The 25,420-nt window shown below is 46.3% G+C and overlaps 1 protein-coding gene across 4 annotated transcripts in view; it reads right to left on the reverse strand.

The window, feature by feature from the left end:
- The window catches only part of LOC8038800 (CCR4-NOT transcription complex subunit 6-like), a 231,898-nt gene that overhangs the window by 195,428 nt on the left and 11,050 nt on the right, over nt 1-25,420 (reverse strand). For all 4 annotated transcript variants that reach the window (XM_042292401.1, XM_042292400.1, XM_042292399.1 and 1 more), the window contains exons 3-4: nt 24,952-25,215; nt 17,519-17,617 (exon numbers count right to left, since the gene is read on the reverse strand). In XM_042292401.1, the coding sequence (XP_042148335.1) occupies nt 17,519-17,617; nt 24,952-25,215 (363 nt within the window). The remainder of the gene's footprint in view (nt 1-17,518; nt 17,618-24,951; nt 25,216-25,420) is intronic.

The following is a 25,420-nucleotide window of genomic DNA, read 5'->3' on the forward strand; positions in this document are numbered from 1 at the left end:
GCACATGACAGCATATCACCAGAGTGCTCGTCTGCACAGATTTGTCACACACCTTCGCTTCGTCTCTCTGATTGGCTCGAGGGGGCTGTGGCGGTTGGCCTTTTCCAAGTTACGGTGATGTGAATTATAGACAGCCCACACTTTTAAAAAGAGTCTATTGAAGAGACCGAAAGGAATGGTAGTCAACATTTTTCAACAAGATTGCTCTCCAGGCAAGGGATGAACACAAATATGAATCATCTTATCCAGGTAATTAGAACAATTAAATAATTGACCGACTAATACAACGCACTCTTGATGGAAAAGAGTATAGCTGCAATAAATCCTACAAAACAGAAAAAATGCGCAGTTAACCTATGCATGCACCAAAACAGTTGTTCTTATAGCAAGTCGAATAGCTTTGAAGCAGGTGCCTGCAACGATTTATTCTTCCCCATACTCAATAAAACGCCAACCACGTAGCTGAAAATAAGGGTGCACTTCGCACTCACACACACACACACAAAAAAAAGGAAGAAAAGCGATCGAATGTAGAATCGTGGATTAGCACAAAAGGTTAAAATCGCAGGAGCTTCCTCGCTAAAAGTTGCTATGGTTGTTAGATGACGGAGGGCTGAAACAACTTCCCTTAGGCCCTAACGCGACGTATACATTTCGCGTAGATTCTCAGGTATTTCAACGTTCAAACAAAGCTAAGAGAATGCGAAAATTTCATGTTAAAAGCACTCAAAGTTCTATCGATCCTCGGACACATCCTGGAATCCAAGCACCGGTACGGCGATGCAGAGCTGATGCTGTCTCACAGGCGTTAATATCCAGATGATCCAGAGCGATCTTGCGCAAAAACGGTATAAAGTCTCATTCCTTCATATTTTCAGATTATACTTGCGTCAGCGAGCACGAAGAAGCCCGAAGTCGTCGGAAAGCAGCTGCACATCACGACTACCGCGCACCGAACAAACTCGCATTCGCCAGCTCTGGGCGCTGCCATCTTACCTGTGACGTCACGGCTCTTGGGAGGTCACGTGACGAGTGGTCACATTTGCGTAAAATATGGCGGCAACCGGGGGGGTGCCACTTTCGAACTTCCGGTTTATCACTCTAAGCCCCTCTACCTCGTTGCTGTGCGTGCTCCTCCGCCGGCTATAGTCTTATCACGCGCAGAAAGCACGCCATGACGCTGCGCTTTTTGCGCTGTTTGATTGGCCCTTCGGCTCATAACATCGGCCGCGCTCGGACCGAAGCTGAAACGAAGTATAATAGGGAGTTTCCGTAGATCGTTTTCGCCGTCCCGCAACACCCTCCGCAATCCGCTATGATACTCGGGACTCTACAGTCAAGGCCATCGGCGCGCAGACGCAGTAGCGGCTTCTTCGTTGCGGAGGGCTTAGCGGAGGGGGAAACGCGGTCTACGAAAACTCCCTATTAACTCCCGCGGCGACTGTACGTCGGGTTTCTGGCGCGTAAAGGTTGGCCACCGTTGCCGACACAATAAAATTACATGCACACCGATTTCCGGCAGATTAAGAAACCCAGAAGCTCTGGTCGCCAAAGCTGTCATGGTTCTTTAAAAGTACTCAAGTTATGGATACAGTTACTCGTGATCAAATGCTATTTACTTACAAACATATCGACTCACAGTTACATACGTTGCAATAAATTTGTTTAATTTCTGAAGTCGGCAGAATATTGGGAAAATTCATAGTATGGATACGACACTCTGCTGAGCGACACCACGCAGCGGCGATGACACGACGAAATGAATTACCTGTCCTCGTCAACGTAATTGTGGGAAGTAGCTGTAACAGAACTAAGCTAAAAGTTCCATTTCAAAACATAACCAAGTTACACTTACTGAGGTTCCATCGTAAAAGCATTTGGTTACTGAAACAGGAAATAATTACACCAACTCGGATTCAACCAAGTACAGAATTTTACAACTGTAATAGCCGAAAAAAAAAAAAAGAAGAAATATATAAATATATATATATATATATATATATATATATATATATATATATATATATATATATATATATATATATATATATATATATATATATATCAGTGTGTCGAATCGAAAAAAATACGGGTTCGGTTACGGTTCAGGTAAATTTATTTTGTTCCGGCTCAGTTCCGGTTCAATTAATTCGATCCGCGAACCGGTTCGCGAATCGGTTCGGAAATTATAAATGACAAATGGCAACATCAAAATAAATTCCGAATAAAACATCTGAAATCAGCACATACGAAATGGGATACATCGTAGAGTAAGGCTCAGGGATTTCTATCAGTAATGGTTTCTTTATGTGCACTCAAAGGTTACCTCACCGACGTTTACGCATTCGGACTTCATCTAATTGGGTCCGACGCAGTAGCTGTAAAATCCGGGACCTCCTCACAAACCCACTTACAAGTAGAACTCGCTAACTATCCCGCCACCTCGGCGTGTAAGCAGTTGAAGGAACAGTGGGGAGAAAACACAGCTTTCTTTATTTGAACTAGCCTTCGGTAACTCAAATTAGACCCTTAAAGAAGTTTTCATTAAACAAGATACGGAATATGAAAAACACTTCACCGAACGCAACGCCAGAAGGACGTAATAGCATAAATATTAAAATAGAAGAGTTCGCTGTCTCACAAATATGTTAGCTTCTAAGTGCCTATACGAAACCGGATGCATTATTATCAAACTCCACAGCCTTTTCTTTTCTCATTCCGATGGAAGCAAGCTTCAAGAACTCGCGCGTTCTAGAAACGTGTTTTGAAATGAGCACACAGCAGCATTTAGGATTTACAAGATTGTAGGAAAATGAAATCCCGTGACGCGATGTTTTTTTTTTTTTTCTTTTTTTGCACAGCCTTTTAATTCTCCTTCTTCCGTGCAAGCCGCGACCAGCGCAATACTGGTTCCTATGTCAAGATTCATGGATGCAGCGTTTGTCAAGATTCATGGATGCAGCGTTTATATTCCTAAGACTGAGTGGAGAAGAAAAATATGTAAGCGAGGTGTGTGTCAGTTGACGGCGCATAAAGAACAAATGGCAATGATAGCACATTCATTGTCAACAGCGCGTGGCCGAACCTGACATGAGCCGGTAACCGTTAATTTTTTTCCGGTTCAGTTCCGGTTCGGGTTCATCGGATAACAATATAACGGTTCGGGTTCAGTTCCGGTTCGACACCCTGATTTTATATATATATATATATATATATATATATATATATATATATATATATATATATATATATATATATATATATATATATATATATATATATATATATATTTGACAGCTTTAAAAAGGCGGCTCCGAAAACGAACCGTTATATATATATATATGCGTTGACAGTGATGTGAACGGTCCTTTTTCGGAGCCGCCTTTTTGGAGCAGTCAAAAATAATAATAATAATTGTTTCAAGGGCAAGCATAGTCTTCCATCTCATTCATTCTACTGTGTATATTACGATAAGATTAACGTGCTGGCGTGTCAAACAAAGAAGAGTCCATCTCTTCCGTCCGGCCTCTGGGCAGCCGCTTGTTAGCACACACTGCAAATTAAATGACGATGGTAATTTAATTATGCGCATCAACGACATCTAACATATAGCGTTTTCTTATGATAATATAAAGTCAGCATGTGGACGATAAATACGCCTCTACAAGTCCAGCTAAACTCGGTAATGTTATTATCAAGGAGTCACTCCGCTGCTCAAGTTAATTTCGCTCTAATTTAATTTTAACAGGCTGTGCCCCTAAATAGTTAGCGGCCTATATAAAGACGTTAATAAGACATAAAAATGAAACCCGCATCGCTGCCAATCCACGGTTAATCAAAGTGATTTGTCAACCCTTTACCAATACCCAAGTTCAAAACGCCATATTAAAAAAAAAAAAAAAAGAAATGTTTAATGATGCACGCCACTTGGTCAGGATGTCGCAGCCTACCGTAGAGGCTCATAACGAAACTGCGGTCTTATTTTGGAAATTATTGCTGCAAGTTAGAGGTTGTCACATTACACCATCCACCGTTTCTTTTTTTTTTTTTTTTTTTTTGCGTGGTTGACGCTGCAAATGAGAGCCACAGCCGGTGCACAATTGGGACAGACGATCGCGCACACGCCGAGACGACGCTCTCATCCAGATGAAAACGCGTACCCAAGAATAGTCGGAACACCAAAATAAAAACAATGTCGGTGTCGGAAAGAAAAAGAAAAAAACAACAAACACGCACAACGTAATTTTTGTTGGAAAAATTAACTGCGCACCGTCGAACGCTCAGTCTCCGTCCAAATGTAACGATAGCGGTCCGGACCAGAGGTCAGAAACTTGGGAACAACTGCCGTTGTCTCGTTCAAAATTTATAAGCGGTTTTTCCGAAAAAAGCAATGAGAAAATGCCAGCCGACGAATCCCACGAATGGGTACCGATGAATCGTGTCGGCTGCCGCGGGAACGGGGCCCATGTTCTCACTTAAAATCCCTAAAAATCACTAACAACCTTCGATTCAGATAACGACGAATGCTCCGAAACTTTGCCATCTGATGCGGACCGCTGGCGCTACATTTGGGCCTTAGTTTCTTTTCGCGAAAAAAACCCCCCAAAAACTCACTATCACTTACAAAAAAAAAAAAAGAAAAATTTTGTAGATTTTTAATTGTAAATTTTTTTACCCCCAGACACACGGCACACACCGCATTCAAGTAATCTCGTGAACGAAGAGCGGATAGATTCTCTTCCTCTTCACTCTCTCCCCTCTTCGTTCACAATATTACCAAGACGGCACTTGTAGATCTCCACCTCACTCTATGTATATATATATATAAAGAGGGAGACTATTTCTTCTTATGTGGCGAGCACGTGTTCCTAATCACGTCTTTGGCGCATCAGAATGTAGCGCCGACCAAAAGGCAACGCAGAATTCGAGGCAGTCAAACGCGAGCCGTGCACTCCTTGGCATCGGGAGAGTAAAAGCACGTGGACGAGCTTGGCGGGTAAACGAACGCACCAGGTGTGCAAGGAAGGAGCGGACGAATTTGCACGCCGCGCACAAAGCTACCAGTTTGCGCTCGCAGCTAACTATGACAAAAAACACACACACGACATCATATTTTGTTTCAATTCTGGCCGTCGCAGTTCCCCTCCGTCCGTATACCCCGAACGGCGAGACTGGCCAGCCCGGTGATGGACGGCCGCTGGTCGACCCGGCGGCCCTCGGGGTTCGCCCCCTCCATTTGCATGGAAGACGCCACGCGATGTGGCGTTTGCCCGCGGGAGAGCGAACAGCACGCCGTCATCCATCTCGCGCGCCGTCCTCTGCCAGCGCGCAGCCATAAACGTGGCCCCCCTTCCTTCGTCGTCCCGTTCGAAGCGAGTCGACGAAAAGGTGGGGTCGCGGAAGACGCATGCGCTCGCGCACACGAGTCACCGTCGCGATTCACACACCCCTGAGTGAGGCTGCAGCTCGTTCTGCTGGCCCAATCAGACGACAGATACAGCTCGCGGACGGCTACGCCGGACCAATCGAAGGACGTTTCTCTCATTCCCTTTTCGACGAAGTCATTGTCTGTGCAGGTTTGTCCGTGTTACGTCAGTTCAATTGTGACTGCGGTGTCAGAAACAATGTCTGTTACACTGGAGATCTGCACAAAAAAAAAAAAAAAAAAAAAAAAAACACAACGTGTTGCAATTTTTTTTAGGGGGAGGGGCCAAAAGTCAAATTTGGGGGTTTTACGTGCCATACCTACGACGGGCATCTAGCACGCCCAAGCGGAGGACTAGGGATTAATTTGGACCACCTGGGGATCTCTTGACGTGCAACCGAAAGCTCGGTTACACGGCGCCCTCCGCAATAAGCCTCCGTCAGATTGCGGGCACCTCGGTCGGGATTCGAGCCCGCGGGGGAGGGGGAGGGGGTTTATGACGATATTTCGCCCAGTGTATGGCGAAAGTGTTTTGTAGCTGAGAAGTGTGAGGGGGCGCAGAATTTCAAAGAAGGGCGCACAAGTGTCAGCCACGAAGAGGGCCGGACCACGACGGATGACGACATTGAGCGTCCACGTGAAGGGACTCTGTCGGATACACGCGGATGAATATGGCAAATCATTTCCAAATCCGCCAAGGTCATCTTCAATGGCTACAAAACGGTTTTCAACTTATAAAAAAAAAAAAAAGATATAAAAATGCATAGTAAAAAATTGCTTCCCTAGCATATTCCTTCTGTTCTTTGGGCAAGTTATTATAGACATAGGTCACACATTTAACTACGTAATTAATGCCTAAATATTGCCGCAGGTTTCTTATAAAAAAATAAACGAGCGACGCGGCGCTCTGGAAAGACGGCTTTGCTGCAGCGCACGCCGATTATACAGAAAAGCCCGCCATGCACCACGGGGCGGCAGAAGTAGTTCATAATAAGGAGTTTTACTAGCGCGTTCCGATAACGATAACGCATGCGCAAAGGCGTTGTCGGAGGTATCGCAACGATCTATTAGAACTCTCTCTTGACGTTTCAGACAACGCAAACAACAAAGTAGAACCGAGGTAGAAGTGTATTTCGCACTTATTCGGGCGTGTAAATAAACGAACATGTAGGGACCCGTCTCCAATTATATTGCCGCGCGCGTAGCTGACCAAGTAGGCAGCGGGCACGTGGCCTAACGGTTATCGCGCTTGCCTTCCGCGCAGAAAGCCAGAGTTCGAGTCTTAACCGCGGCTACCCATTTTTTTTTTTTTTTTCTTTTTTGACTCTGTAATGTGATGTTCTGGTAAATTTGAGAACAGTCTTGCTGATTCGAGGTTAGAATGTTGTACGCACCGAACCTTCTATGCCGAATGTTCCAGAAGCCTACGGGCGTACAAAAAAGGCCCCGCGTGGCGAGCCGGGGTCAGTCTCGCCCTAGCGCGCTCGATCCTGCGGTTTCGCCGACATCGACGCCCGCAACGCTCTGCTGTTTTCTTCTGCTCCTTTTTTTTTTTTTTTTTTTTTTTGCACAAGTTTGCCTTATTTAACGTTTAGTTTCTTCAGTTTTCATCGCCTCATCAATTTTCATTCGTGACAATATCTTGTTATGCGGTAAGATCGGTGATGACAGGCGGCCGACGGTTTACGACCGAAAGACGGCTCAAATGACTTACTCTCGCGATTTTAAATAGCCAGAATTATTCGAAGGAAACATTACAGACGATCCCTACAGTCCGCTTCACATGTCTTCACAACGTTGCGTGCATTTTTTTTTTTTTTTTTCTTAAAACACGTAAGTGAATGGGATAGCGTTCCGAAACTGCTGTCAACAATTCAAGCGCTTCTTGCGTAAAATCTCGTTTCCTTTCTGTGTGAGCAATGGTCTTCCTAGTTTTTCATGATTGCGTATTGTGTTCTACTGCAGACCCATTTCCTGCTGCGAGAATGCCTTTGGGGAGTAGCGGGGGGCGATATTCATGATTTCACGGCCGTTTTGGTTTCGGCTTCTTTGGCCGGGCGCAGGGTGTTGAGTGCTTTCCGCCGGCCACGTGTCCATCATACGCGTTTTTTTTTTTTTTTTCTTTTACGTTCCTGCGAGTCCCTACCAGGGCCGATCGTGTTTAGGCAAAGGCGCCGTGGTGGCGGGAACCGAAAGCACGCCGAACCCCACAGGTCTCAGCCGGGGTCCGTTGCGGGCTTGACGAATGTCACAGTCGACCAGGCACGCAGCCAAGGGGGGGGGGGGGGGGGGGGGGGATAAGGCCCGGCCCCCGGCCCCGCCATAGCCCCCTTCCCTTCTCCTTCTTCTTCCCTTCCCCCCCCCTCCCCTCCCCTCCCCTCCCCTCCCCCCGGAACAAAGTCCTGGCTACGTGCCTGCTATCGACTATTGATTTGTCCGTGAACGTCGCGTGCCTTCGTAAAGGTTTGAAACAATTGGTCGACTCCTGCCCGAGGGCAAGGAAAAATGCCCGCGTAACTGTTTGAAACAAAAATAATGAAAAAAAAAAGGGGGGGGGGGGGGGGGGGAGGGGATCTTGATTTCGTAACGGGGTCAACCGGGAATCCCCTACGTGTGCATAAGACATCATACATTGTTTTTAGTAAAGCATTCGTACATATTGTTTGGTGCAAATAAACAGCTTGCACTGTAAGTACCACGAAGCCTATGTTGCAATCCTCTGACTCGGCACCGAAGAAGACCTAATCGACCATCGACCCGCACAACGATGCGGCCCGGACATCATCGGCTTTAAACGAGAAAAGAACCATCTTAACTCCTGCCTTAACCAGTCAATAACTAAAAGAATTAAAAAAAAAAAAAAATTGTTAACTGATTTTTTTTTTTTTGTCATTTTCTGGGTTTACCAACGAAGAACATTTCGCACGCTCCCGCGAAGAACTGACCATTAATTGGGATGATCTAGGGATCTCTAACGTGCAACTGAAGGTTAGACAGCGTCAGGGATAAGCAGTAATTTAAATACAAGTACTTGAAATACGTATTTCAAATACTTTGTGTATTTTGCATTTGTATTTAATTACAAATTGGGTAATGTATTTGACGTGTGTATTTAAATACTAAAACGTGGGTATTTCAAATGCAATTGTAATTAAATACAATTTTGTGGGCGAAAATACATCCCTCAAATTTATTGTCACGGACCAGAGCAAGAAGAAAACTACGTTCTGCACCGAATGCAGTGTCTCTCAATCAAGCACAAGCGTTTAGTGACTTTGTGATTACGGTGCTAGTGCAGGGCAAGAATAGTGACGAAATCGACGGTCACAGGCAGACTGGCTAAATAAGCGCCTGTGACAACTTGTGATGACTTCCAGCCTGATTTCCATCCATATTTTTGCCTGAAATATTCTAAATGCGCGGGTCGTCCAGATTTTCGTAACTGGTGCGAGTTCCAACAATAAAAAAATCTAGCTAGTGCTGCGCGTCTTGGTCGTCTCGGTTCTTTGTTGGTCTATACCAAAAATGTAATCGACAAAAAAAGCTGCTTGAAGCTCGGTACTATTTTCACCTATTACATCCAAGCTGATTACATTCTTTTGTGATTATATTTCTAGTACGCTACTAGAGCCTCGCACACTAACTCCCGAGTGTGCGATGCAAAATTAAAATGAGATGCCCAGAAACCTGTTGCAGGTTCCCTGAAGTCGCTGACGCGAATTTTGAGGAATGTATTTGGAAAAGTATTTGGAGGAGACCAAATACATTTGGTTCTATTTGTATCTTGTACTTAATTGCTTTTTTGGAAGTGCAATTAGATTTGTAATTAAATACATTTTTGACGAAATATTTTGTATTTGTATTTCGATACATACTTGCATGTATTTCGCTCCTCCCCCGGCGTCTTCGCAATAAGCCTGAACCCGTCACAACTGGGGCATGCATAGGTCGGTACTTCGGTTCGGAGCATAGCCTCCTATATAAAAGCCTGGCAGATCGCCACAAGAAGATGCCACCGAAATGGAAAAAGTGGAGCGGAAGACAACGAATGAGAGGAGAGCCAGGTGACAGGCGCCCCGCTGCGGCGAGATACCGAAACACACTTCTCCCGAGCGATCAAGTGTGTTTCGGGTCCTCGCAGCTGCAAAAGCTGTGCGCTGACGTCGAAAATCCCCCAAAAATGGCTCTCTGGTGCTCTCTGCTACCAGATCCTCGCGCTCTAAATCTGCGGCCGGGCACTCCATGGCTCCGCCGTCGAACTGCCGGGCTTTGTGAGTATTGAGGAGTTTCAGCGACGGTGTCACCGCCCTGGCGGCCGGTCGCCGAAAGAGAACGAGGGGGATAGGTTCGCTGGGCGGTGGCTTTGTGTATATGCGTTGGCCACGAACGTAGTCTTATACACTTCGGCAGCAAGAATATTACGCGGCTCTAGTGTTTCGGTACGAGCAACAGAGGTGACACGATCTGCTACGACCAGCTACGACCACCCGCCGCAGCGATGCAGGCGTCGAAGGAGCGCAACCTGTGTACTACGCAGTCAGCCGCCGTCGCCCGACGCAGATCGTTCGGCATTCAGGGCTTTTCGCCCCGGGTTCTTTGCTTGTACTTGGAACCGAGTATTATTTCCTGTGCTTGTGTATGTGTTCAGTGGCTGGATATGGACCTCATAGAGCAGTTCTTCAGACTCAACAGCGATTCAAAGTTGACGGCGGAAGGGCTTGCGGCAAACGCTTTCGGTTGGTGCACGGCTGCGACGACTACACGGATAAATTTTAAGATTGCTGCTAGCAAGGTGGGCCATAGTCGCTTTATGTTGACACGATTTTGAGTGTAAGTACTCCGTGCAAAGGTGAATCTATCGCGCTTCTAATCCACCTTTGTTTTTGTTGTTTTTAACACGCACGACAGACTGCTAAGCAAATGCTTCTGTACCGATCACAGAGTGAATGTCTTCGGCCTTACATTGCGGAACGCCCAATAAAAAGTCATATTCGTTCAGCAAGAAAACTTCCCTTTCGAGTGACCTTCTGATTGATAATTTCTCCCGTACTTGAATGCTTTAATCAACACGATCGATTAAGTTTGCTTCCCTAGTTAGGACATTTTTGTGCTACATGCGGCACTAATGCTTAGCACGATGTTTGCCACTGGTGGTATTGTGAATTGGCTTACTTCCAAAGCTAACAGTGTGACAGGTGGGACCATTCAATTTGCTAAAAATGAGATGATATGGGAATTACGTTGCATAACTAGCGTTTTACGTTTAAGATTGATAAGAAACATGCTCGTGTGATGATGCATGTCTACAGCATAAGCTTTGCAGATCCAGAATGGGTGTGCTCGTGGCTACACCCTTAAGGTTTTTAATGGACCAAATTGGTGATTACACGGCAATAAATGTTGTGGTGAAAAACAGCCCATTGACTCGGTGAGTTTTGATTGTGACCATTGGTGTGCTGTTGGCAAATTACATAATGGCACACCTATTCCCTGACCATCTGGCTTCAAGGGGCATTGCATCTAGATGTGCTCAAATATCTTTATTTCAAGGTTCAGTGGACCCCTCTGCATCATTACAGGAAGGCAGTCTCAAGCCACAACAAACAGCAGTGAATATACAATGCATAATAACAGGCACCAGTGTCCAGGCGTATAGTCCGCAGTAATCAGTTTGAGCCTAAAAATGTTTCTGTTTAGTTTAGATAGTTTGCATTTGGTGTATAATCCACAGGGCCCGATTTCCGCACCCAGTACATAGTCCGCCAAGCTGGCGCGTTGTGTCTTTGTGCTTTTTTTCCTGGGTGGCATTTTCTTCAGAAGTTCTTCGGTGAACGCTATTGAGCCTGAAGAACTGCTTTTGAGGCCCATATCTAGCCACAGAGCACACACAAGCACAGAAAATAACACTCGGTGCCAAGTACAAACGAAGCACCTGGGCGGAAAGCTGTGAATGCCAAACGAGCTGCGTCGGGTGACGGCGACTGACAGCGTTGCGCCCCTTCGACGCCTGCATCGCTGCGGTGGATGGTCGTAGCTAGTCGTAGCGAGATGATCTTCACTTCAAGCAAGAAATCTTGGTATACCATAGTCAAGATATGTGTGCAAGTGTTCGACGACGTGGGCTCTCTCACGTTGGTGCAGTTGTCATCAAGAAAGGTGCATATCAACAATGTTGCGTGTTTGAGGCTGAAACTATGACGCACACTTATCTAAACCTAAATTTATCGGTCTGCGGCTACAAACATTTTCGTTGACGTTGCTTAGATGATGTAACCATTCAGGCCTCGCATTAAATGGTGTTGTGACTCTTCAGTTGTGTATGAAAACCTATTTCTGCCCTAATAAAAGACATTTTCAAAAGGACATGTGTCTTTTGCTGATACATATCTTCCAATTTACAATGCAGAGGCAAACAGAAAATCAACTGCATACATCTACAACTTAGCATAAGCACCTTTGGCATTCATTCTTGAGCACACTCAAATATCAGCTTAGTTTGGTCTTGTTTTAGAAGCTTTGCCCTGTTCTGTAAAAATAAAACAGTTAAAAAAGCTTTACCTTCGTTCTCCTTCTCGCATTTAATACAGACTTGTTTGTCAGCAGATATCACCGTGGCACACACAACTCGAATGACCGATGAGACTATTGCTATTACAATAAAGCTTTCCACAAGAGCCAAAACGAGGCTTGTAGGGGTGCAAAAGCACATAGAAATGAGATTGGCGCTTCCGGGGATTGTTTACATTACGCGTAAAAACAGGACGACCGGCGACCAGCTGATCGCAAGATAACACCAAGGATACCGATGTTTCGATACACAGAACGCAGGATAAAGACCTCAATCGTCCCTTGTATGCTGCAGTTGTCATACTTTCTATCCAACCGCTTTTTAGCACAATTAACTAGAACAACCGAAGAGTTCGCGACACCTTTTAATGCGAGGCCTGAATGGTTACATCATCTAAGCAACGTCAACGAAAATGTTTGTAGCCGCAGACCGATAAGTCTAGTTTTAGATAAACTACGCGTCATAGTTTCAACGCGCGAACATTGTTGATATGTACCTTTCTTTGGACCCGCGTACATTCGGTTCAACTTGATGAAAGCTGCACCAGAAGTGAGAGCTCACGTCGAACACTTGCACACATATCTTGACTCTGGCAAGATTTCTTGCCTTCAACTGGCTTGAAGACTTCATCTTTAGCGTCACGGTAGGTCTTGGTTGAAACGATGATCGTCTCGCACACGGCAACAAACAGAGAACTACACGCTTTGTTTTATTTATACGCTACCGGTCTACGGGCGTCGCAAATCTATCCCCCTCTTGTCCGCCATGTTGGATCAATCGGAGCGCCCCCTATATTCGCTGAAACTCCTCAATAGAGGAAGCAATGTTCGGAGCACGTGGTTCGGAGCCACCGAGAATGCCTGCAGATAGCGCGACACTGTTAACGCAAACAAATAATCGTAATCGTCCCCTTTTTTCTTTTTTTCAGTGTACGTACGTGTCAGTTGCGAAAAGAAAGCCACGAACAACCAAAAAACGTGACGACGGGAGCGCACAGTATATGAATAGAAAAAGAGAGAGAGAGATGCGTCATCGCGCAAAATAAAGCCCAAGACGGCGCCCCTCGAGAACAAACCGGTCAACCGACGAGCGCCGTAAACAATGACAGAGAAACGAGAGGCGGCGGTCATTCGACGAGCACGAAAAAAAAAAAAAAAAAGGAAAAAGGCCTCCGAAACCTTCACCTACCTCCGCAAACACTCGCTCACGAAACCGCTGCGACACACAAAGAAAACAAAAGCCCAACTCGAAGACAAATTGCGTTTCGACGTACAAAGAGAGACACCGGAGGCTAAGAGACAACGCGGGAGAAAAAAAAAAGCAAACAAACAAACACGGGCACAAATGAACCCTCGAAAATCGGAAAAATCAACGGGTAAAACCGCTTCTTCCTCGCCCCTGCCTTCTTCTCTACCAAGAACGAAGGAAGAGGAGAAGGGGAGAGTCTTCTGTGGCTCTTGCGTCTTCGGTCTTTGTAGGTCAAGCGTAGAACACTGTAGTCAAGCGTGTACAGTTTTATGGCAGTTGTTTTCTTCTTCCTTTGTACTTTTCGGTTCAGCGTGTCGTCTACTTTTCAAAGACGCGCCCACGGACGGTACCCAAGAACACACGCTGACAAACTCCACACCGGCGCTGCGTCCACAAAACACACACGACCCCCGCGTCAGGGCGGGGAATGAATCAGACTGCAAAATAAACCTGCCATTTCCCTCGCAGCACCATCTCCGCCCCCCAAACAAGAAAAGAAAGAAAGGAAACGGGTCAGTGCTCAAAGACAAAAACGCACAATCCGAGACGTACGAAAAATCTCCTCCCGCCTTTCTTGGCGGCGATGACGACGACGGCAAGCCGCCATGCAAACAACAACGGGCGGCGGACACAACAAAACACGCGCAGCACAAAGGGTTTGTATCCTTCGTAACCCCCTCCTCCCCCCACGAGAGAGATCTCCAATGCACGGTGACATCAACTGCGGTCGGCGAGCTTGCGTCACTCGACCCCAAACCGAAAATAAAATCGCGGCGGCGGCGGCGCTCGCGCGCGCGTGTCACTCAAAGACGACGTTTTGAGCTTGTCAGCGTGTGGAAACAAATGAGACGCTGACGAAACGAGGCCGCGTAAAACGGCATACACCGTAGGATTTTCCAGACAGCCGCCATCGAGCCGACTGACAAAACAGTCACAAACAAAACACCCGAGGCCGGAAACGTCAGTTGGCGCGGCGTTGTGCACCACGCGCGCGCACGCGCGTGAAAAGGGACGGTGGGAAAGGAGAAACAATTCGCACCAGCACGCCGCACCCCGCCCCCCCCCCCCCCCCTCCCCCTCCCCCATAGTCCCGACCGCGCTACCCGCAGGCAAATTATTCCGAGACATCGGAGAACGCCCCTAAAACTCCGTCCTAGGGTGCCTACATGTAGGCACCCTACTCCATGTAGGCACCCTACTCCATGTAGGCACCCTACTCCATGTAGGCACCCTACTCCATCCCATCCCTACAATGGACCGCAACGGACGCTACGAGCCACCCCTGCGGCCAATCGGGCGCTTTGAGCACGCCACCTGACTCAGCGCATCGCGGCGCCACCTCCCAAATGCCTTGTCTTCTGGCTCAGATACAGTCTATCGTAAAAAAAAAAAAATAAATACCGCGTAATCAAAGGTTAAAAAAAAAATCATCATTGAGTTTTGCGGCTACGTACTTAGGAAGCAACGAAACGCTGTGAGAAGGGAATTGACAAAACGCCTTGAAACAATGAGGTACGGCACGACCTTGGCTACAAAAGAAAGGGCCCAAACTGGGACAAGTGTCTGGCAGGCAAAACGTCGGCCAGCAAATGGACATGCAACGTCGCTTTTGCGTGACCGCCGTCTCTGGTAGTGCCGAATTCGCGTGCGCGGCAAAACTGTCTTGCGCTTTCTTCCATACTTTTTGTTGAGGGGGCACGACGAGAGGAGTTTAATGCCGTTTAATGGCTCAATAGCTCGATACAGCCATTCGCGATTCTCGGACGCAAACGGGTATACCAGATACGCTGCACCGTCGGGACGATTGTCCGAAGCCCGCTTTTAACCTTCTTGGGGACGTAATTCGGGACTAAGCAAAGAGAGATCATTCAGGCAGCAGGGGTCTCGTAAAACGTCGCAAGAATTACCATCGGGTCCGCCTACATTCATTTTGGATTGTTCTCCTCGGAAACTCGATGCATCTGCAGAAGCAACTTGGGACTCATCTAGCCACTCTCCTAACAAGACTGGAGCTCATTTTTCCTGACTCATGAGTGCAGTCTACAGTTCGTCACATGAACTCAGTATTAATGCGAAAGCATTAACTGTCCCATGGAGCGAACCGGCGTTAACAGCTTTTGAAGCCGCGCGCCGAACGGCACCTAACCTCCCCTGTCCCAATGGAGCAAAGCCTATAGTCTGTGGAAGCGATTTGATGGATAGGCTCCCATTGGCTGGCACGCGTTATAGTTTCAAGGAACGCCACCCCATGGCGCTGCGGGCCCCGCACCGGTAAAAGGAACACGGTGGCGCGCGCTCGGCCGCTTGTGCTCCTCTCGAAGCCGACGAACATGGCGACACTTCAAGCATCTCTACAGGGTGTCACAAAAAAAAAAAAAAAAAAAGATTGCTCATTCTTTACCGCAAAAATAAACTAGGCATCGCCGAACGCTCATTCTCCACCCAAAGGTATAGCGCTAGAGGTCACAACCAGATGCCAAAGTTTCAGCCCGATCTGATACCTAATTCAAAAGTTATAAGCGATTTTCTGAAAATTTCAATGGGAAAATGGAGCCCATTTTCGCCCGTTTTCGGTTTCTGGTACCATAGATCCCCATGTATTCGAAAAACTCTGTCGACCACCATTTTCCCATTGAAATTTCCAAAAAATCATTTACAGCTTTTGTTTGATTAAAGTATCGGATCGGGCTGAAACTTTGGCATCTGGTTGTGACCTCTAGCGCTACCTTTGGGCGGAGAATGAGCGTTCGGCGATGCATAGTTTATTTTTGCAATAAAAAAAAAAGTAATTTTCTTTTTTTCGACACTTTGTACATCTTTGGCGCGGCCGCAACCTCGGCAGTGGCGAAACCTGCCCGTCCACGCAAGTGCATTGCAGACAAACTAAGGCAGCGGAATAACGCAGAACGAGCGAGGAGGCAGGCAGCAAAATCCACCATCGTTGTCAAGTCTCCGAATACACGGCGGGCGGAACGAGCAGCGGCGGAACAAGCAGCGGCACAACGAGCAGCGGCGGAACGAGCAGCGGCGCAACGCGCTAGGAGATAGAACAAAGCCTTTCGAAAGCGTGAGGCGCAAGCGGATCGCGATTTAAAGCGTCTCAGGCAGCAAGAGGACGAGGCCCTTCGACAACGCAATACGTCGCGGGCGGCATATTTCCGTATTCACAACTCATGAGAAGTGCTTAGGTGTCCTCGGACTTTTTACCGCAAAAGCATTAATTGTCCCATGGAGTGAACCGACGTCATCAGCTTTGAAGCCGCGCCAAACGGCACCTGAACTCCCCTGCCATAATGGTGCGAAGTGAACCCGTGATCTGATGGATAGGCTCCCATTCGCTGGCGCGCGTCATAGTTTCAAGGAACGAGGCTCCCAGTGGCTCTCGCGCGGCATAGTTCCAAAATACGCCACCAGAAAAGCCCTCTTCGGGGCGGCGCAGCACATGCCGCGGCCCGGCCGCCGGTAAGAGATGCGGGCCTGAGCGCAGAGCTCGCACGGGCAAACTCCGGAGAGGCTGCACGGCCGAGCTCGGCGCGGCGCGGCCATTTCACAAGAGCGCGCGCTCGGCCGTCGGCCGCTACCTCGGCAGTAGCGAAACGTGGCCGTCCACGCCAGTACGCCGCAGACGAACTAAGGGAGCGATAGAACGACATTCATGCTTTCGCATTCACAACTCATAAAAGGTGCTTATTTTTCTATTATATGTATAATATTTGTGTGTGTGTGTGTGCTGCATTACGAAGTGCGCAACATGCTTTGCTTCCTTTGCACTTCGTAACGCAGCACCCATTTCACGTGATTTGTAGCGGGCGCCCCAGTGTTTATCACTAATGTTTTATAGCATTTTGTCGTCGCATCTTTAAAGATCACCAGCCTATATCTTTCACCATTTATATCTTTATTTTGGGAGGGCGTTCTTTATGGATTTTTCGGTAAACATTGCCGAAACCACCAAAAGGCAATGGCACTAGACAAAAAAAAAGTTAAGCTGAGAAAATATATTTGGATATATCCAAAGCATAGAGGAAACTTCCATGTTTTCGATCAGGCTCTTTCACACTTGTTTTTTTGTAAATAGCTAAAGACTGAATTGGGTATATTGTGAGGAGATACTCTGAACTGCAAAAACTTCAAAATTGTAATGTTGCAAAATAATTTTTTTTTTAGGACTTTGATTTATTTTGAATTGACAGTTCAACTATTGTCGCCAGCACGCGACAGAATATGCAGCTTTGCCGCTTGGCCTCGAGTGTGCAAAAGGAAGCCGTGAGACTCACCGACTAGGTTGTCTAGCAGGTATGCCAAAAGCTTGGATGTGCCGTTGGGTTCACTGTACACATTAAGAATTTCTGGGGCCAGGGGGTTTCCTTTCAGGCCTGCAGAGATAAAATAGGAAACAAAATAAAACATTGAAAGAAAAAAATAACTCTTGATTTATTTCCAACTGCAACTCCTTACACCCAAGTAAAACCGGCTGCTGAATTCCCTTTAAATTGAGTTTTCAAATGCAGTGGAGCAAACAAATTGAAAGTTGTAAGAACAGTAAATCTGGGGACACACTGGTTACACATCATACTAAAGACAGCCTGCATATAAAGACAAACGCGAGTCACAGCAAGATCCGTGCTTCAAATGCCGTATGGCAATGAGCTCAAGAAGAAACTTGGCACGCGGCATTCAAACCAGAGATATTGCGACGACTCGTGTTTTCAGACTGCCTTTTCTTAAGATGTAAAGCGGTGTGACCTTTTCCTTTCAGTAGGCAGATCCTCCCCAGGCAGTATAATGGATTTGCCATGAGCACTGCCACACAATGAGCACTGCTCGTTGTGTGGCTTCCAATGCCGCATGGCAATGAGCACTGCTCGGATGTCAGTGCAAGTCTCTTCGACACCAGAATCCAACTGGTAGCGCAGAAATATTTCTAATTCTTTAGAAGTTTTCTTGGACCAAATATCAAGCGCTCATCGGAAAGCCTGATTCCCTACCGTGGCAGCTGATGGGTAAAGGCACTTCAGATGCATTACTTTATATGCCTTCAAAGAATCCAGTAGAAAGTGCACACATCACGAAAGGAAGAAGCTTGGTTTTGCGATGCCATCAAGCTTTGCTTGGCACAATCTTCATCTCTGGTTTTTTTTTTTGTAACCAAGGCGTAAAGATCGGATTCTTAACAAGTTTGTCAGCTACGTCCCAGTCACTGTTCTTCTATTACGATTGCAAATTGAAGTGCAATTATGGACAAAGTCTTAGCCTACAATTTCCTTCTATGTGCTTACTACATAAACAGATGGAGCCGAGATAATTTAGCGTGGGAAAGGACGAATCTTGCTTCTGCTGCATAAATGCTTGTTCTACATTTATGTGATGTGCCTCTGCCTTGTCCAATAATGTAGCATGCAGACACTGACACTAAGTGCAGAAACTAATGGCCAAACAGGAGTAACCTGATGGTGTGATAGTATTCTAAGAAAGAAGCGAGAGGGAACCAGAGAGACATAGCCCTGCACGCCTGCAGCAATGTCTCAAAATCTGAGAGAAATATAGTAGGAGCTGTAAGCTTGCAACATATTAAAATTATTATAGTAAAATAAGACACCTCTCTTAATATGCAACGACAAGAGCTTCATCTATGAAACAAGATCGGGAGAGCCTTGAGAAGGTGATGAAACGAAGACACTTTTTGTTTGGGAATGTTCTTGTTCCCATACAGTTACAAACACAACCACAAACCTGCCAATTCTAAAATTACCAGAACTCACTTAAAACCAAAAGTGTATATTTTTTTTTTTTTGCAAGCACATATCACAATTTAAATCTAAATCACTTGCACTCGATGTTATATTCAACAAATACTGTAAAAAGACCCCCATTCTGTGCAAATAACTATTATCACTGGGAAACTTCCCAGATTCAGTTGGAAAGCCGCAACTAACCCATATCATTGGATTTGAGCAAAGCAACGAGCAGTTTGATGTTGACCCTGCCATCACGCAAAATGCCAACATCCCAAGTGCATGTGGTGCAGCAATTGAACTTCTCATCTTTTTAGCATGGCATGAAGCACAGAAACTAACATGCATGACCACCTACACTTGAAGGTGTTTCTTTTTGAGGTTTCTTGCAAGCCACCACTTTCAATGACCACAGAGATCTGGGGATCACCATGAGCATGTAAAAGTGTAAAACACGCTCCATGACTTGGTGTGGGGGGTGCGGGGGTGATGACGTCAAAATTCATGTGTATGGACCTTTTTTGTGTACTCTCGTCCCCAGCCACCTAATAGGCACATCCGGTACAGGCGACGAAAAAATAATAAAATGCTTCGACAAGTGAATGGTAAAAAAACAGAGGGAAGGAAAACCAGAATATTATGCTTTATTATGAGGTTACGCTCATATCCTAAATTGTCTTCGAAGGGCGTGGCGATGGCAAAAAAATATTTTCGCCCATACTGGAAAAGACAATTCAAGATGGCGGCGCCCTTGTAAAAAGGGTCTATATATTAGGGTTGGCAGGCTTTGAGGGGAATGGCTTCGCCACTGACAAGTAATTGCATTAAAAAAAAAAAAAAACACTCATGCAAGGCACAAACAACAAACCACCATGAACGAAGGCATCAGGCTTCGCGGTTTTGAATTTGGATCAGTGACCTTCGGAAAGATGGATAGTAACCACCGCGGCTACAAAGCAGCAGGTGGCAGAATCTTTCAGCACTTATCAGAATAATTTGCAAGCCAAATCCATTTTCAAGAAAATTTGAGGTAATATTATAAAATTGTAAAACAAGGCTCAAATTCATTTATACACTATTGTGCCTTCATTGTTTAAAAGTACACTCCACTTTCTTTGAACCCAGAAACCATTGCCTTTAAACGTGTGTCCATTCGAACAAAAGATATAGGTGCTGCCATCTACTGAAAGCAACAACAAACGAGGTTAGTTTAAATTGCATTCACTATGTGGCGTTCAAATTAAATTGCTCTTGGGTAAAATATCTTTTTTGCTTATGGATGCCTGCAAAAGGTATCTAGTTTAGACGACACAAAATTTGCGGCTTTGTTTGAGCAAAGTAATGACGTGTCAGACAATTAATACCTCAGAATTTATGACAGTAAGGACAAAGGATATATTAAGAATGTGCCAAAGTCAAGCACTTCAGAATCCTGCCTGCTGCAATGCAAGACAATGGAGTTACAAGAGCTAGCTTCATGACCTACCATACAAACACAAATGTGTGAAAATGAAGCCCTTCCAATCTAATGTCTCAAAATGAGAGAATAAACCTAAGGTTTCCAAGTTTTGATACAAAAACAAATTTCAAGATTAAGAGAACAAAAACTCCTCAAAGTATATGGTTGCACACAAAAAAGTAACTCCCCACATAACCCTATGAGGATCACTGCGGTAAGTGTACGGTGGCAAGGGAGCATCCTATAAGGTTGCCACTGCACATGTACGTTCGCGATTGCAAGTTTGAAATTTCCCGCCTAAATATGAAACTGCCCACGCTCCGGGAGGTGCTGCCATCTGTCATGTCTTCGGAAATTATAGCTGTTTCATTTGCAGCGTGTTTCATACTGCTGGAGAGGCTACTTATGCGGAGTGCAAGTTTGTCTGCTTCTTGCACAGGGGTTGCGATGATGTCAGTATGCCGATCACTTTATTGGCCGATCGAAAAAATAACGGGTAGACTTGGAGGCATCTAGCATTGAGGTCTACCCACAATCGGATCTCGGCATCCTTCTGACGTCACCGCAACTCCTGTAAAGGAAGCAGATGACTTACTCTCCGCATAGTTCCAAAACTTGTACACTCCATGCTGATCGTGATCTGCCCAAGATTGCTCGAGATGGCTGTTTGGCGTGTCTGTGCCGGCTGGAATGACGACTCTTCCAATTTAACGCTTTTGGAAATCGAATTTAGAGGATGAGAGTTTATCATCCAATGAAGGAGCTCTGTAAAGGACCGTTTAGAGTGAGACCGCTGAAATGTGGTGGAAGGCAACGAGCGGCAAACGCACCCAAGTGAAACCTGATGGAAGGAAGGCGAGAACATTTGCCCTCAATATTTTAATTCAACACTTCTCAATTTGGACAGCTTGGAAACACTGTATGTGCTCTTGTCAGACCATTTAAAAAAAAAAGTGAAAGCCGTTTACAACTCCCTGTAACGCCGAATTGGAGCGCAGCTCTTGAGGAGGAGGAGGGAAGGGTACTGAGGGGAGGGTAGACCCCTCCTCCTTCTCCTCTTCCTCCCCTCATTCTTTAATATGCTCCGGGGGGGGGGGGGGGGGGGGGGGTCACGTGACCTTGGGGTGTCACGTGACCTTGGGGTGTCACGTGACCTTGGGGTGTCACGTGGGGGGTCACCTTGGAGGTCACGTGACCTTGGGAGGGGTCACGTGACCTGGAGGGGTCACGTGACTTTGGGGTGACCTTCGGGGTCATGTGACCTTGAGATGACCTTGGTTACGCCGACGGCGACACCGTTTAAGCCGGGAACGGGTGCCTAAGAGCTGCGCTCTAAAATATTTCAATGCGAAAGCATTAAGTGTCCCATGGAGCGAGCTGACGTCCTTAGTTTGAAGCGCGAAAACGGCACCTAGTTTCTGCGATCCAAATAGGAGCCAAGTAAAGCTGATGGATTCTGCCTTCAGTTCCATTGGCTGACGCGCGTCGACGGGACTCCCATTGGCTGCCGCGCTTGTCAGTTTCCACGACCGCTCACCCCATGGCGCTGCGTGTCCATCAGCGCGCCGTTAACACGAAGTGTCCAAGGTCAGCATGCCCATGGGAGAAAACGCGCTAACCGGCGATGAAACGTATGCAGCAGACGAAAAAGGGAGCGGACGAGCGGCTTGCATGCTTTCACATTCACAGCTCATAAGAAGTGCTTAGGTGTACCTCGAAATTTTTTGCATCGACTTATAGCCAGTTTGTTTCACCGCACTCTTGCCCATGCATGCCCACTAGCAGTGTAGTGTGGGTTTGTTTTGGCTGGCACTTTATGAGTGGCTGCATATTCTGTGTTTGTTTAGGCACCAACACTTAACGCGTGCATGCACTCGCTGCACCGGGAGAATTCAACGTGTGCCAGAATGCAATCCCGTCACGCATCGCTCGGGCAAGGAGCAAGAGCAGACGATGGGGGTTCGTCTGTTACAGAAGGTGCCGTTCGAACCTAGCGAAACCAAACAAAAAATGTGGAATTTGTGCTGGATATCATGTCGCGCCTCAACAGCCCATGCTGTACTTGCAAGTTTTGAGCCGTTCTGTTGTCGTACAGATGCTGAAATCTACCAGTGGGCAGACTTGTACCGTACGCATTACAAGTAATCAAATTACTTGTAATCGATTACTTTTTTGAGTAATTTTGTAATAAATTGATTACTTTTATTAGGCAGTAATCACAAGAGTAATCTGATTACTTTTTGAAGTAATAAAATTACTTGTAACAGTTACTATTTTTCCACGGTACCCCCCCCCCCCCCCCCCCGGCACACGCCTTTTTTTTAGGAGTGGGAAGCCCCAGGAAAGCCACAGTGCGTGACAAAGGCCATTCAGGCAAAGTTTGAGGAAGCAGAGTGTAGCTTTGTGAGTCCTACGTTCAACTAGCCCCCTCACGCGCACACACACAGAAATAAAAAAGAAAATAAAAAAAAATCCTGTTTAGGGTACCTACTCGCAGCTCGTAGGAGAGCCAGAACCGAAGAATGCCTAAAGCGGATGCAAAATGTAACAAAGGTAGTTGAAATATTTCCCCATTTCTCATACGTGGTCTTTGTGACAAGCAATGTTTCGAGTTGAGAAGTGGTCGGGGCGATCTCTTCCGCTAATGGATACGACACATGATCCGTTTCAAATCCGGGAGCTGCTGCTCTTTTGTAAAACATGCGAGCTCATCCACATGTGAATAATAAAATGAGCCACGCAAACTTTGAGCGACAACCTTTGCTCAAGCTTAACAAGATCTAGAACCCCCTCCGCTTCCCCCCCCCCCCCCCCCCCCCCACACACACACACTGGCAAACGCCCAAATCATTAAGCGTCTTGAAACGAATTCTATGCTTGTGTCCGCATTGTGAAGGTGCAACGACCACGAAGAAGGAGCCAGTTTTTCTTCTTCAGTACTTGTGCAAATGTGAAATATAGGTTGGAAGTAGTTCATTGTTATGAGCGCTAAAGATGTGTCTTCACACAATAAAGTAATCGGAAAAGTAACGATTACTTCTTTAAGTAATGTCCAATTACTTTTGCCGTCGAGTAATCAAGTTTTCTAATCGATTACTTTTTAGCCAAGAGTAATAGTAATTGTAATCGATTACTTTTTTTTAGTAACGTGTACAAGACTGCCAGTGGGTAAAGAAAGGCTCAGTATAAACACACGGATGGTGAGATCTCTCTCACCATCCGTGTGCGGGTGAAAAGTTGAAAAGTCAACAAGGCACCTCTAGCAGAAACCTCTGACACATCGAGTCGGCATCCAAGAAAGCTAAACATGGTGATTTTACCCGAGGCTTGGGTTAGGTTGTCATGCTTAACATGAACCTATGCTAGGTATCTTGCCCCATCATATTTTGTTTGGGAAAACTTGTTCTTGCCACTCCCACCAGGAATACAATCTGATCCACCTGTATAAAACAATCGAAATCAAAAGTTCTGCAAAATGTATTAATGAAGATTCCGACGAACTAGTTTTAAGCCGTAACCTTTCAGTGGTTTACACTTAAAATTGGTCAAACTTCTGAGCGAACAGTATCAACAGTGTCCTCCAGTGTAAACGGTTTTAAGAAGTGAAAGACTGCTTAACTTTCATTACTTCATACAGCTGTATTGTAGATAGCTGGCTGCGTAGACTTGCGCAGTCTTTAAATATCTCTACAAGAGTCGAGTTGCTTGACATCATCGCAAATATAAACTACACGTTGTAGCGACTGCACAATCACACTTACGCCTGTCACGTCAAACAGTAGGGCACTAGGTTCGATTTGAGGTCGGTACTCTTACTAAATGGCGAGACCATCAGGCTGTACTCTGCGCATTGGGCAAGTTCGTTCGGGACCGATTCTGCGAGTGTGATGCATTCTGGGAGAACTCGCACGGTGCCAGTGTGTGTGAAACAAGCTCGCTATTGTTCTTTGTACAATTCCAGCGGAAAAAAAACACAAAAAAATGACACCACTGAAACATGTTTTCTTAAAAGAAAAATAACAATTTAACTCAAAGGGTTAGGTGATAGAACTTTCTGAAAAATAGCCCAGTTGTAAATATCCTAAAAGGCTGTGTGAAGCGCACAAAGAATTAAGGGAACACCCTGCAAGCCTACTCCTTCAGAGTAGGCAGCAAAGTTGTGCTTGCCAGCATTTTCTCCGTCATCTGCTACAGTCGGTTCTATACCGAAAGTTCCCAGAATTCCTGTGGGCACTGCAGAGGACGCCGCACATTTTTCAAACAGGTCTATTGGCCAGAGTCAACAGAGTTAGCAAGCATAGTTAACATGACAGCCTCAGCAACCCATTGCAACGACTTGATGCTCCATCATGAACACCCTACAAATGGAAAGACAGCAGTTAAGAACTCTAACCATAAATGGAATAAGCGGAATTCCGACGTTCCAAGACCAGTTCGGTCCTTAGCTCGCAGGTGAGTGCCGGTAAGGACACATTTCACGTACAACGAAAGGAAGGGAAGGAATGAGGGGACCCACCGAGGACCTGTAGGCGGAAGAGCTTGCCGATCTCGTAGGGCAGGACCCTCAGGTAGTTGTGGGAGAGGAGCAGCTGCTGAAGCAGCACCAGGTCGCCCAGCTCTGCGGGCAGCGAGCGCAGCTTGTTGCAGCTCAGGTCCAGGTGCTGCAGCCCCGAGAGGCGCCCGATGCCCGGAGGCAGCCGCGACAGGCTGTTGTCATTCAGGTACAGGCAGGTCAAGTGCGACAGGCGCCACAGGGCGGGGCTCAGGTTGCGGATGATGCCTGCACGGACCGCCACCAAGGCCTCGCACAATCATCCGAAAAGTGGGAAGCACCGTTCCTACTGTGTTTACTCCAATACTAGTACTCGTCGAGAATGAGAACAATATTGCCACGATAAAGAGGAAGGAGACGAGCAAAGAAGAAGAGGACATGGACTTTTGTCACAAACCATCTCATTTGTCACTTTCGTAATGTACCACCTTAT

The sequence above is a fragment of the Ixodes scapularis genome, unplaced genomic scaffold (genome assembly GCF_016920785.2).
Source record: "Ixodes scapularis isolate PalLabHiFi unplaced genomic scaffold, ASM1692078v2 PGA_scaffold3__209_contigs__length_174095766, whole genome shotgun sequence".
Classification (NCBI taxonomy): domain Eukaryota; kingdom Metazoa; phylum Arthropoda; class Arachnida; order Ixodida; family Ixodidae; genus Ixodes; species Ixodes scapularis.